The sequence below is a fragment of the Melanotaenia boesemani genome, chromosome 10 (assembly GCF_017639745.1).
Source record: "Melanotaenia boesemani isolate fMelBoe1 chromosome 10, fMelBoe1.pri, whole genome shotgun sequence".
Classification (NCBI taxonomy): Eukaryota; Metazoa; Chordata; class Actinopteri; order Atheriniformes; family Melanotaeniidae; genus Melanotaenia; species Melanotaenia boesemani.
In genome coordinates this window covers 5,062,040-5,076,982 of record NC_055691.1, presented here as the reverse complement: position 1 = coordinate 5,076,982, position 14,943 = coordinate 5,062,040, and the positions used below count along the sequence as shown (strand labels likewise).

The following is a 14,943-nucleotide window of genomic DNA, read 5'->3' as shown; positions in this document are numbered from 1 at the left end:
GTTCAGATCATAGTAGTGCACTTTTTACTGCCTTATAAAAGTAGTGTGCAAGATTTACTGACATCTAGTGGCAAAGATGGACATAGAAATAACTTTAAATGCAGAATGTGGTTGTAAATGGACAGTGGCCATCAGTGGCCAAAATTCTTCCAGACATGTTTTCAAAAATGAGTGGATCCAGTGGTCAGGAATAACTGGACTACTGGTAACTTCTTCTAAATGTTGTTATAAGAATTCTTTTGTCCAGACAAAGAGTTTTCTAAGGAATTGTAATTTTACCTAAACATTTTTCAGCTGAAACTTTAGTCTTCTTCAGAAAACATCATCCGATGTGTGTCGTGACGTGTATTTATCAGCTGATAGTATCCCAAATTGTATCCATATGAGGGATTGGGAAAACGCAAAAATCATCGGATCGGAGAGCAACAAATTCAAACACTGGATCAAGGAGGCTATAGAAATCAGGAGGCAAGCCAAGAACCCCACTGACCGTGATGAGGGGGCATTCATATTATCCTACACATGAGATTCTCTCCTACAAAGACCATCGGGCAGCAGGAGGCTTGACCAGCCAGGCAAAAATCTGTCAGATTGCCAGACTGGTCACACCTCTGGGATACCATCAGCTGATAAATACATGTCACGACACACATCGGATGATGTTTTCTGAAGAAGACTAAAGTTTCAGCTAAAACATCTTTAGGTAAAATTACAATTCCTTAAAAAACTCTTTGTCTGATCAAGAGAATTTGTACAACTACAATTGGAATAGACAAAATGAACTACTTCTAAATTGTGTACATGTGCACTGTCTTTTATATGCCTTTTAATATATGACTGAACCCCCCATACTACTTTTGTAATCTCTAGGCTTCCACCTGTTAACTCAGGAAAAGAAAGAGAGAAAGGGACAGAGCAAGAGATAAGACAAGAGTCAACATCAGACTGACCTTTAGGCTGAGGACAGCTCAGAGTACAGGTAGGATGCAGGATGGATGCCAAATTAGTCATCATTTGGGGCCACCTGAGAAAAATCTGCCAGTTTGGTAGGGCTTCTATAGGCAGAGGTGGATTTACTTACTGTTAAACTGGTTAAACCTAATTTTTCTTCTTGTATTATGTTGTGTGCAGATTTGATTTTTCACGTCAGTTTTATTTTGCATCATGTAAACTTAGTGTGCATGAAAAAACTCAGGTTTTAATTGAGAATCAGAAGGAATTTAACCATATACAATATACTTGTCCAGTGTTGTTCCTCTAGGGTCACTGTCCTGCAAGTTTTAGATGTTTCTCTGCCTCAACATACACCCATTAATGGGTCATTAACTGGCTTGTATAGAACTTATGAAGAAGTTGTTGGGGAGATCCATTTAAGTTAATTATGAATGTTTGAGCAGGGAACTGCTATCAAATTCCATTTAGATTGTCATAAAAATATTAAATTATATAGCACTGGTTTTATTAAACATTTAAAACTTATTTTTCTGCCATCACAATATAATTCTTTATTGTGACACAAGGCCTTAGAAATGGCTCCAAATTTGAGATGAGTAATACGATGAGGTTTAGGCCCACAATGTCAGAGCTGCTGCCTAGTCTCTGAATACATGTAGACTTGCTGTTGTCAGTAGATCATTGTTAACTAGAAGAAAACCGACACGATATATAGCTCATGTTTTAGTTAACTCATTCACAAGAGTTAACAGGTGAATCTCTTTGATTCAAAAGGAATTAACAGCTCCAAGCACCATACTAACAAGGGCAAGATAATTAAATTATTTTAAAGAGTAAGCTGTATTCATATCACAGAGATATGGTAAAAAGTGAAGCCCTATACACCATGGAGAAGAAAGTTAAACCAAAAAGTAAATAACATGCTTAAGTAAAGCAGCCAGGCAACTAATCAGAAAAATGCTTTTCAATAAAGAAGCACTTTATTGCAATAATAAATAACTGGAGTTGGAATCACATTTATCCTCATTGATCTTTCTACTTCTGAGGACAGATCAGCACTCTCGGTCAGGGCAATCACATCAAGTGATTGCACATGTGTGAAACAGAATACGCGTGGCTTTGACTACCTCTGCTCAACTTGTCATTAACATCCAAAATTGATAACACCTGAAATCCTCCTGCAGAAAATACATAAAGATGAAGGCATAGCATGTGGACTGCAGTTGAAGGTGCATGGCCTTTTGGTTGGTGTAACTGGTGGGTTAATTTGTGGACAGCAGCGTGTTTTAGCGCTATAAACCAGCTTAGTATTTGCAGTTGGGAACAGCTGCAGACATGGTTGCTGGCTTCTTAATTACAAGGTACCCAATTCAATTGTTTGTTTTTAAGGAGCTACAACAGCTATATTTGGTTTGTTTTTGCTGTAACCAGTAACAAAGTTTAATTTGCAGAGTATTGCTGGGCTGCCTGTTGAATCAACTGAACTGCTTAGTTTTGGCAACAGGTAAGTTGGGAACTTAATATTACTAATTCCAGATCACAACTCATGAAACCTCTTAATGCATAATTCTATGGCTTTCTATATTGACACTTCTGTCACAGTTGGACATCATGGATGGCATACTGACCAAAAAAGTGACCACTCACCACCACTGCAGCAGCATGACCACCACCATGGGCATCATGTTCCCTTTAAATGGTCACATGATGATTCACCATCTAAGAAGTTAGAAGTTCGCTTAGAATTACCTAGTGGCCATGGACACCACCATGGCCACCACAAAGGGGCTGGTTCAAAAGGCCATTCTCATGGTAAGGATTTTCAGTTTCATGTTTTACTCAAAGGTAATCGAGGTGCTCATAAGGGTTTACTGGGACACGTTTCAAAGCCAGATTGGCATGTTGGTGTGTCTGCTTCTGATAAACTTACTTTTTCACAAAGGTTTTCATTTACCTGGACGGGTTGAAATTGTTGTTGGGAAAGCAGACCCCCCAAAACAGGAATCATCCCACCATGGCAAACCTTGGTCCATCTTGCACCATGCGCTGGGGCACCATCTCCACCCAACAAAGAATCTGCCGCAACTCTTTCATCATCTGTTTGGACACCACCATGACTGCCGACACCATCATGGTCCAGGGCAACATAAGCACCATGGGCTGGGACATCACCATGGGCTGGGACATCACCATGGGCCGGGACATCACCACCACCACCACCACCATGGGCCGGGCCCACACCACCACCACCAAGGGCCAGACCACCACCACGGGCCCGGCCAACACCACCACCACGGGCCCGGCCAACACCACCACCACGGGCCCGGCCAACACCACCACCACGGGCCCGGCCAACACCACCACCACGGGCCCGGCCACCACCACGGGCCCGGTCACCACCACGGGCCAGGTCACCACGGGCCCGGTCACCACCACGGGCCAGGTCACCACGGGCCCGGTCACCACCACGGGCCAGGTCACCACGGGCCCGGTCACCACCACGGGCCAGGTCACCATGGGCCCGGTCACCACCACCACCACGGGCCAGGTCACCACGGGCCCGGTCAACACCACCACGGGCCCGGTCACCACAGACAGGATAGACAAATGACATGGGACTGCAAAACCACTGCAGGACACCACCCTAAAAGTCTACCATGGCATCTGTGCCCAAAAAAATCCAAGTGAGATGCTGACTGGTTCCACCTTGTGCAAATTTCATTCCAAGTGCCAGCTGAAAACTGAGCCTCCACCTCCAAATAACACTTGTGTGAGACCACAAGTCGGGCAGCAGCTGCAAGGCAAGAACTGTTACCCTCTATTAAATGCAGAAATAAATCCTTTTCAAATTCCTTTGCCTTATTACCACTTGTGTACAAAACCATGTCTGACTTTGATGCAAGTTTAGCTTTAAGTCAAATATACTTATTGCAAAACAGTTTTGATCTCAAGATATGAGGAAAATCCAGGTGAACACCAGCATACTGTGGAAGCATGTTATGAATTTGCTTTAAGTGGGGTTACATACTCTAGTGGAAATGCATCCTCCTCCTGGCAGTTTTGAAATCCTTGTCATGTCACGCTCGAACATGATGCAAATTTTTGCATCATGTTCAAAGTTTAAAACAAAACTGAAGCTTTGCTGAAAATAGAACTTTCTGAGCCCAATGATGGCAGCTCAGCACAGGTTTTCAAAATCCTTGTTTTGAGTTCTTTGCCATATTTAAGGGAAAATATTGCGTCTTGACTCTCCGAAGTAGGAATGAGATGTAAACTTTGAGATCTAACCGTTGCAAAGTATCCTATTCAACTTACAAGGGTATAAGAACTGGTGGGTTTCCTGTATACAAGCTTTTGGGAAATGGTTTGATTAAGTGTTGTGGTGTATTGTGACCAGGTGCAGCATCATGTGTTGGAAGTTGCCCCTGAATTGGGTTTACACCAGAATTCAGTAAATGGTTAGTATTGGTAACTATAGCAATTTCAAACTAAAGATAAATTTTAAAAAGATTTCAAGGGCCATATCTGTCTAGTAGGGCACACTAGTCCCTGGCTCAAAATGGAGGCAGTTGGGGTTTGTCCAAATGGAATCTAGATCCTAAATGGTGTGCAGGGAGAAAAACATTTTTAGACTTTCAGCCCACCTTTAAACCTCCAAGGGGGGGGGGGGGGGGAATTGCAAGTATTCCAGTTATTTCTCTTTTTGAAATGGGGCAAATTTTGTGCATTTCAAATATTGCTTAAAAGTTTTGACTCATAATTCATGCCCTGCTCGCTCTAAACAGAAACCCCTTTTTTTTTTTTTTTTTTTTTTTTTTTTATCAGTCGAGCACCTCTAATTATTCAGCAGGAATGAGAACTTTGATTTTGAGTATTTTTGTTTTCACCTCATTCAAAAGCACATCTTTGTGCTGAACTAAATCTAGTAATGCTTATGCCTCCTCTCAGGCAGGCATATCATCTTCCCCATAAAGTTCCCTGGCCATCAAAGAAAACAGCTGACATTAAAAAGTTTGAGAGATCAGTTACTCTGCAGCTTTACAGTCAACATGCAGTCTGATTACCTGTTCAGTGTGAAATCACTATCTGAAAGAGCCAAACTTCTGACAAGCAGTTCTTCATCATTATTGTTCCAGAGTTGCACCCACTAAGTTCTGTTTGCTGTGCAAGTCTGTACATTTCTAAACGAAGGACTGCTTGGAGGCAAATGCAAGTAAACATACTCTGGATTTTTCAATCAGAAGAAAAGCTAGTGTCCAAGGAACAATAACAAAAGCATGTGCTAATATAGTGTACCATTGTGTGGGTACTGGAAATTAAAGAAAATATGACATTGATTGATTACCAGTGGCCGACATTGTTCATTCACCACACGATGACACAAGTAGAGATGGGATTTATGGCTCTTTGAAGGGAGTCGGATCTTGAGGAGCCGTTCCTTTCAAAGAGCCATTCAAAAGACTGGCTCATTCTCACAATATCTTACAAAATTTCACAATATGTAAGAATGACAAACAATCTGTACCTATATTAAAAACTGCTACACAAGATTAAAAAGTTATAGGAAAAATATAGATAAAAAGGGATAAACCTGAGCAGTCAGTGCAAATTCTAGTAAATATTTTGGATAGAACTCACAGTATTTGTTTCCAAACAAAACTCTCTGCCCATAGATGCTTCACATGAATGGAGCGTGTTGGACATCAGACTTCTGTTATGTCACAAATGTTATTTATTTTATTTTCATTTGACTCAACTTTACTACTTCTTATTTACTTATTTATTCATTTATTCATTCAGTCTTTTTTACCTGGAAAGGGGGGAGGGGGGTTGGGCTTGGCGTGTGTGCGTGTGACTGTGTGAAAGATTTCATTGAGTGTTTTTATTCTTATTCTTATTTTACTTTGATGTATGTAAAGGCTTGTTTTATTGAACAATGAGATATGAACTGAGATATGCATAAATGGTTTTAATCATGTAAAGAACTCTGTGTTGCCTTTGGCATGAAAAGCACTTTATAAATAAAGTTTGATTTGATTTGATTTGATGAAGGCAGTGTCAAAAATTTGTATATAAAAAGAATGACTCACAAATGAACGACTCACAGCTGTGAATCGGTTCCCATCGTTCATTTAAAAGAGTCGTTTAAAAGAATCGATTCGTTCATGAACGTCACATCTCTAGACACAAGGACAAAGGAATCAGTCGGTGGAGAAAGAGAGAGGAACAACAGCATCACTTGCTGCTCATGGTGAGAACAGTGAACATTTAAAAGACCTTTACACTCAGCTTGAAGATGCAGTTGTTATATGTCTTTTTCTTCTTTTTTCATGATAGTTTTAATGTGTGGGTCAGAATATTAAAATATTTTGTCTCTTGTTTCCAGAGTCACTGTCACATTTTCTACAAGGAAATACTATTAATACACAATAAGTTAGGCGTAGATTGAAAACAATAAATCAACAAAGCCAGACTTTAGTTTAAGTTAAGGTGCCACAACTGAAGATTTTTGCACTCTGGCTCCTCCTAACGAAGACTTCTTCAGCATTCGTCTGGCATCCTGTCTCTACTGTATTTTCATTTTCTCAATAAAAAGAAAAAAAAAAAAAATAGAATTTTGAACCAGAATCAACCTCAGCAGTTTTCTGCACTTTTTAAACAGTGTGGGATTTAAATTCAAATCCAGAAGCACAAGTCTTTCAAGCCTATTACCATTTGACATTTCCAATCAAACAAATGAATGAGTGATGCTAGTTATGGTTACATCAAATTAAATATCAGCATTAAGTAAAATTTGCCAGTTTTGTTTTATCTTCCTAAATGTTTTGTGATTTTCTGTTATGCAGGACAAATACAGAAAACTATTTGAATGTTGTTCCCTCCATTTCACCATTGCACCAGCTGCAAACTTTGTTATGCGTGTGGAGTATTGCAGACACGCTATTTGAGGGCTAACTATGCTCAACGGTCCACTCGCCCTACACACTACAGGGTTTGGGATGATCCTTAATGGTGGAGCCTCTGCGAGAATGCGCAAATAGTTTCGTATTTAGTTTGTAGTGGCAGTGTGTAAGGAGCAGTTTGAGATTTAACCCATGGACAGCTTCTTCCTGCAGGCTGCAACTCAAGGCTACACTCATACTATCACATTCCTTCAGTGGCAAGACAAGACTTCACCAAAAAAAATAAATAAATAAATAAATGTAACAGTAATTTTGCATCAGCATCCTTTTGTCAGGGTTAAAAATCAAAATGACTTAGTTAATGGTAGAAATCAATCAAAGTTGGGGCTTAAAAATCTACATTTTACAACAGGGGTGTCCAGCTCCGGTCCTCAATAACCACAATCCTGCAGGTTTTCAATGTTTTCCTGCTTTAACACACCCGACTCAAATAAATGATTTGTTGTGCAGAATTTCATAGGCCGTTGGATCCATTTAATTTGAGTTGGGTGTGTTGGAGCAGGGTCACAAGGAAAATCTGCAGAACTGTGACCCCCATTGACATATTTTGGAGACACTTGCTTTACAAGACCATCACTTTCATGGAGACCAGAGTTCCTTAAGGCTCTGCATGCTGTAGGGCTGTCTTGGCTGACACGCCTCTGCAGCATCACATGGACATCGGGGATGGTTCCCCTGGACTGGCAGACTGGGCTGGTGGTCCCCCTCTTTAAAAAGGAGCACCAGAGGGTGTGCTCCAACTGCAGGGGGATCACACTCCTCAGCCTCCCCAGTAAGGCCTATTCAGGGATGCTAGAGAGGAGGGTCTGTCGGATAGTCGAACCTCGGATTGAGGAGGAGCAGTGTGGTTTTCGTCCTGGTCGTGGAACAGTGGACCAGCTTTAGACCCTCTTCAGGGTCTTTGAGGGGCCATGAGAGTTTGTCCAACCAATCTACATGTGCTTTGTGGACTTTGAGAAGGCATTCAACTGTGTCCCCTGGGGACTCCTGTGGGGGTACTCTGAGAGTACGGAGTGCCGGACCCGCTTGTACGAGCTGTCTGGTCCTTGTACGACCGGTGTCAGAGCCTGGTCCACATTGCCGGCAGTAAATCTGAATCGTTTCCAATTCCAAGTGGAGGAGTTCACGTATCTCTGGGTCTTGTTCACGAGTGAGGGAAGGATAGAGCGGGAGATTGACAGGCAGATCGGTGTGGCATCTGCAGTGATGCGGACTCTGCATCGGTCTGTTGTGGTGAAGAAGGAGCTGAGCCAAAAGTCAAAGCTCTCAATTTACCAGTCAATCTACGTTTCTACCCTCACCTATGGTCACGAGCTGTGGGTAGTGACCGAAAGAACAAGATCGCAAATACAAGAGGCCGAAATGAGTTTTCTCCGCAGGGTGGCCGGGCTTTCCCTTAGAGATAGGGTGAGAAGCTCGGTGATCCAGAAGGGGCTCAGAGTAGAGTCGCTGCTCCTCCGCATCGAGAGGAGCCAGATGAGGTGGCTCGGGCATCTGGTCAGGATGCCTCCTGGACTCCCTGGTGAGGTGTTCCGTGCATGTCCACCGGAAAGAGGCCCCGGGGAAGACCCAGGACACGTTGGACGGACTACATCTCTCGGCTGGCCTGGGAACGCCTCGGGATCCCTCCAGAAGAGCTAGCGAATGTGGCCGGGGAGAGGGAAGTCTGGGTTTCCCTGCTTAGGCAGCTGCCCCCGCAACCCCACTCCGGATAAGCGGCAGAAAATGGATGGATAGATGGATATGGTATATGTTTGTATTTATGATAAGTCCATATACTGTGACACATTCTTATTGGATCTTGTAAGTCCCCTTATCATGTGAGTGGATATTGTGCTTTAGAGGATATTCCCCTACTGGCCACATGAAATGAGCTTAAAAGTGGGGTTTTAGATTTATGTCCACATCTTTACACAGTATAAAGATTTGAGGCTCAAATCTTAGCCTTTCCTGTTTGGAATCTCTTTCCTGTTGCTGAGTGTGTTTTTCTAATGATTCCTGTCACATAAAAGTCTGTCATGCATTTGACCTTGAAGTATATGTATTCGTGCATGGTTGACTGTCTCTTTGGAGTCAGTTTGATTAGACATGATTAGATAAAGTTCATATCAGGTGTCAAGCTAACTTTATCAGAGCAAATACTAAGCCATAAGTCTGAAAGAAAGGCCTGCAGTGAACAGACAGGAATGTCAAGAAGCAGATCTGGAATAAGTTGCAAGAAATGATTTATTGCATCAAATTCTTACGAAAACACTATTTCCTCCATAATTTTTAAATGGAGGAAATTTAGATAAACCTTGGTCACTATTTACCAAAGCTGCAACAAAACATCACAAAGAAAACCTTCCACTGATCTGGGGCCTCCAGGATCCTAAACTCACACTCCGGAAAAATCCACTCCTTCCTTCTTTTCCCCTCCCGAGCCATCATGGAAATGATATGATGAATGTTTGTTATAGGGGTTCAACTGACCTTTCACAGACACCATGTGGGTGTGGCAAGGTGCTCCCTCATATGCGCCCCCTTTAGAGTTGATTCGAAAACAGGCGTGGGACGTACGTGCACACGCTTTTATAAATCTGAAAGTTTTTGCTGCATTTCCTTTTTCCCTGCGGATTTAGGTTATACCACATGAATCATTGTAACTGTGACAGTGTAACATGGATGAAATTTCTTAGGCTCCCATACCCCTCCCCTTTGAACAATTCACCTGTAGGAGAGGTGGTTGCCACCATCATTCGATTACTTCTTTATTCTAATCCATCCTATTCCTTCTTATAATTTGTGTGAATTTTAATTTCCATCATCAAAACAGCTTGTGTTTTTATCTGATGATGTGACGATCGTGTTGTTTGTGAAATGATATTTCAGGATTCATTGTTTCTAGCTTAAATTAAAAAATATTTAAGGTGATTTTTGTTTTTCTTTGTTAACCCCAGCAAATTAATGCAGTCTGTTTCTCCAAGAAATCTTGCTGCAAACCAGCAAAACACAGAAACTCAACAGCATGAACTGGGATCTGTGACGTTCAAGTTTGACAATAAATGGGAAGAGAGAGATCCAAATGTGACAAGAAATCAGAGAATCTGTGCAATCAAACGTTGCTCTAATTTTACAGGGATCACATTCTGAGGCATGAATGGAAATGGCTACAATGTGTAGAAATGTATGGGATTGATAGATTTTCTTTATGAATGCAGCACAAGAGAGCACATTGATTTCACCATGCATGACTCCTGCTCATCTGAGAGGCCTGAGATTAGTGCTTTATGGACATTTGTTCTGTCACACAGGAAGCCAGTAAAATGATTTAAAAGCAGGATAAATGTGCTTCACTTTCTTAGAGTTAATGAAGACCATGGCAGCAGCATTTTGGACAAGTTGCAACTTTTTCTGATTTTTCCCTGAGGACACCATTACATAAGTCAAGTTTTTAGAAAATAAACAATTAAGTTAATGTATCATAAAATGAGTCCATAACTCCAGCAGTATTTGTGGCTTATTATTTGATCTTATTGTTGATTGTTGACCTAATGTTTATACTCTTTCTAAATTAATTTAGGTAATCCTAAGCTTTGGGAAATCCCTCTGTTTTATTCTTGATTTTCAGCCTCATGATGGCTTATCTGACTTTCAGTTGCACAATTCTATCATCCTGTTAAAAACACTAAAGGTAATGAAAAGCGCAACTCTGTTATACCTGCAAAATAATAAATAAAACACTGTAAAACCAAATTAGAGGACTGAAAAAAGTCTTCAAATCTGTCTGAATAAATGTGGAGCATAACTTTCATTCACACATAAATCAGTGAATTCCAAATTTAGATTGATGAAGCAGGTAGGGGTAAATAAAAGGAAATGTGTCTTCATTCCACAAAGTATGAAGGGAACTGCATATTTAAGTGCTCTCCTGCCCCCTGCTGGATTCTACATCCTTCTTCCTCCAACATGCAGAAATGTGTGACACTTTAGGATTTCTCTGTATAATATGTGCTGTCTTTGTATATTTTCTTTAATCTCTTAAAATACTGCACATTTCATCTAAAACTGTTGTTTTATGGATAAAAGACTAGTTGTGGACCAACTGTTTTACTGGACTACTTTTATTGGACCTTTGATGATGTAACAGGATCGTTTTTGTTGCAGTATTTGCTGCTGGAGTGCAGAATGGTTTAAAAGATTAACTGCTTTTTTCAACTGGTCTGAAATAAGTTCTGACAGTTATGATTGTAATCTTCAGTGGTAGCTATACATCAATCAAATCACAAGAATATTAGCTTTCCAATGGTATATTGTAAGGGAGGCTGAGTAAAATACATATTTATTTGTCATACATTACCCACAGGATGTACCAATGGATTAAATTAGAGACACATGGTTTCATAATGTTCACCATTCACTCCTTCACGACTCCTTATCTGCCCCTTTTCTGCCCATGAGACATTTTTTCCTGCACTGATCGTTTTGTTCTCTTGTTCCTATAATCCAACTTTGGGTTTCTGGACTGTCATCTGCAACAGAATAATAAAACAGCTCTGCCAAAAATGAGAGTTTTATTAAGCCTCTGTACGCCCCCCACCCCCACCCCCCACCCCCCCCTTTTTTTTTTTATTAACATCATTCACCGTTGGGTGTTACAAAGATCAAAGCAGGTGGCAGGACACACTATAACACTACGACTCATTAATATACATGAGAAGGACAAGCAAGATAAAAGGACTAGTCCGTGTAATGCTGTCTGATCTACCATAGCTGCCAACTTCGAGCTCAAAGATAGAAATAAAATCATCTTAAACTGAAAACATAGGGATAAAAGTGGGATTTATTAATGATCTGTGGACAATGCATTGTTTATTATATTTTGTTTATCTGAGAACTTAAACAAAGAAGGGGGAAAGGTTTTCAATATGTTTTACCTGATTATCTTTAACATTCCTGTTTATTTCAAAGTAGAGTTGAAGAACATTTTTTATTATTTTGATTGGCTGAGAATTAATAGGCAATTTAAGTTTTGTCCAGTAGAAATGTTTTTATTCTGATCAAAAGCATGCACAATTGTGGTTTATGCCACTAGAAATGCTCAACAACATGACTAAAATGTTAGTCATTCATGTAATCAGATTCCTGATCTATGAGCAATGAGAATAAATGAGGCTAAACAGTCCTTTTACAGTCAATATAAATACAAGCAATGCAAGTTGTCTTAAAAATAGCCGCATGTTAAGTCTTTCTAAGAGTTAAGTTGTAAATCATTCTCAGGTAATTTTTATTAAAAATAAAAAAGGAGTATACAAAGTCTTCATCTTTGGACACTTTGTTAAAGTTAACAGGCATGGTTGAAGGAAGAAAGTGGCTGAACAGACAAGTAGCAGCAGCTGATGAGCTAGCACAACTTTAATTACTTGTTTAACAGGAGCAAATACCAAAAAACACTGCTGCGGCAGGAAATCTACATGAGTAAATTAATCCAAAGAACAAGCAAGACAAGGCAGAGAAAACATGGAAAATGATAATGATCAGGCAAAGTACAAAGGGACCCATATTTATCAAGGGAGAGAATAACAAAGAGCAGGTGTGATGATTGGAAACAGAAGCCAGACTACTAACTAAAACGGGAAGTGAAGTAAACAATAGAGCAAACATCCTAAGAAGGTGGTTGCTTGGTCTGAATAGTAAAGTAAAAGGAGACACTTCATCTTTCTCCAGCATGAACATTTTTTCCAAAAACTGGATAATAGTGAAGATATAAGCTTTCTAAAAAATAAATGGGACTAGTCCCAGCACAGACTAAATGATCTGCATAAGTAATAAAAAACAGGCAGTTAACAGGACAATGCTCTGCTGTGATGGGGCCTTTTATTTAGGTGATAAAATTCCAACAGTCACATTTACCCTCACTGAGAACAGACCAGAATTCACATAAAGGCCAATTGCAACATGAGTTCACTTGTGTGTGAGACAGCGTTTGTATGTGGCTGTGTGTTTCTGTCTTGATGGCTTCTGTTTGCTGCCTCATTAAAATATTAGATTGATAACACCTGAGAGCATCACAGGTAGGAAAGACATAAAGACATATGTCGTTAGCTGAAATAACACAGAGGTTGTTTTTCTGGATCCAACGTGTGACAGGGCAGCTCTGCACTTGTGGCTGGAAAGGTTGAGAGGACTCTGAGTGCAGCTGCAGCCGTCATGGCTGCTGGGCTCCTGATTACAAGGTAGCAAATTCAAACTTGAAACTGACCTGTTTTTATTGGGAAGTTGATTGAGTTCATGGTGGTCTCAATCAACATTTGATCTAAACTTTTCTTCTAATCCCTTCACAGGATGCTGCTGGTCTACTTGCTGTTTGAACTTTACTATGCCTCAGCCTTTCCAACAGGTAAACCTGACTTGCACTTTTGATGTGTTCAGAATTAGTCAAATGTTGTTCAGCACTTTAACCTTATGTTGAAATAACCATACAGAATGCTTAATCATGTAAGTAGCTAAATATAATCAGTCTTTCATCTTCAAAGGTGATAACAGGCCCTTTTTCCAAAGCAAACATTTTGACTTGAAATGAACGAGCTCGGGTGTATTAATGAAGGCAGCGGTCCTCTTATGCATGTGTGCATGTTGGCTGCAGAACACCAGCAAAATGTTTTCTTTAAGTGGAAAGCAGCCCTCCATTTACATACCTGTGCTTGTCCCAATTTAAAATGAAAGTGTCTGCTGTGAGGGGAGGGGAGGGGGGGCATATTTTGGTTATTAGGGGGACAGTTAAAAAAAAAAAAAAAAAAAAAAAAAAAGTGTGTGTGTGTGTGTGTAAGGTTAGCAACCCAATTTTTTTTTTTTTTTTTTTTTTTTTAAATCAAACTGACCTTAAACCTTTTAAGGCCTGATGGCTCTGAGTAGTTGGTTAAATATGTTATCTATGGTATAAATGGAACATACAACTTCAAGATATTTTTTTTTTTTTTTTTTTTTTTTTTTTTTTTTTTTTTTTTTTTTTTTTTTTTTTTTTTAAGTGAATTGTGAGTTGATTATCTGTTCTCTGAGCCAATCTAGGATACCCTGATGCATGGAAGGATGGAAAACAACCAGATGGGAAGAACTACAAGACTAATCTCTCCCTTTACAATGTTCGGACTCTAAGACAGCCCAGCAGAAATCTGGAGGCTAACAATCAGGTCAAAACTTGGCAAAAACCCAGAGGAATCCTGGAGGACGTGAGCTATACCCAGGTACACAAAACTTTGACCCCTTATCAGCCAAAGGAGATGTCCCCACATAAGCCTCCACCACAGACGAACTATCTATCAGTTGATCAGGGAGGTTTTGAGATTACTTTGGATGTTCCCATCACTAATCTTCTGGGCCAAAACAAAATAAGCGATTCAAAAACTAAAGGCTCTGATCATGGAAAGTATGGTGCTGCCCCACAACCTTACAAGCAAAGCAATGTTCGGATCCAAAGCAGTGTGAACATTCCAGGTTCTGCTATTCTTGGGAATGCAAATCTTAAACCAGAAAGTGATCTTGTTCATCAGGCAAAATGGACAGGTTCAACTCCTTCTGCCTTAAAATGGCCACTTCTGAATCTGGGCGATATATTGCCTGAAAAACCAGACCACCATATTGACTTGAAATGGCCCATCTTAAATCCTGCTCCTGGACAGCAAATAAAACAGACCTATAAGCCCACACACACACAACCTACTGATGGCAAAGGGACTTCTTCATCCTGGCACTCAAGCCAGGCCAAACAGAGCTGGGAATCTCAAAAGCCAGGTGTGGACAAACCTCCATCCCTGACAATCCCCAAATATCCTGAACAACCAGTTGTGTACAGTTCTTACAGCTTGCCAAGAAAAAACTATGGTAAAGATCATACTGTCCAACGGGGCCCAACAAAACTGCATATTTCTCAGTCTCCATTGCAATACAACAGAGTTCCAAACAAAGGCTCTGACTTGTATAGTGATGGACACTATGCTGCCCACCCTCCCATTTCCAAACCAAGCAAAGTATACATCCAAAGTCGTTT

The 14,943-nt window shown here is 40.4% G+C and overlaps 1 protein-coding gene across 1 annotated transcript; it reads left to right on the top strand.

Annotated features, from left to right (window-relative positions):
* Positions 1 to 2,155: 2,155 nt before the first annotated feature.
* LOC121647488 (spore coat protein SP65-like) lies at positions 2,156 to 3,565 on the top strand. The gene is made up of 4 exons (XM_041996992.1): positions 2,156 to 2,315; positions 2,406 to 2,458; positions 2,557 to 2,766; positions 2,897 to 3,565. The coding sequence occupies exons 3-4, from the start codon at positions 2,713 to 2,715 to the stop codon at positions 3,563 to 3,565; spliced, it is 723 nt and encodes a 240-aa protein (XP_041852926.1). The 5' UTR covers positions 2,156 to 2,315; positions 2,406 to 2,458; positions 2,557 to 2,712.
* Positions 3,566 to 14,943: the final 11,378 nt, after the last annotated feature.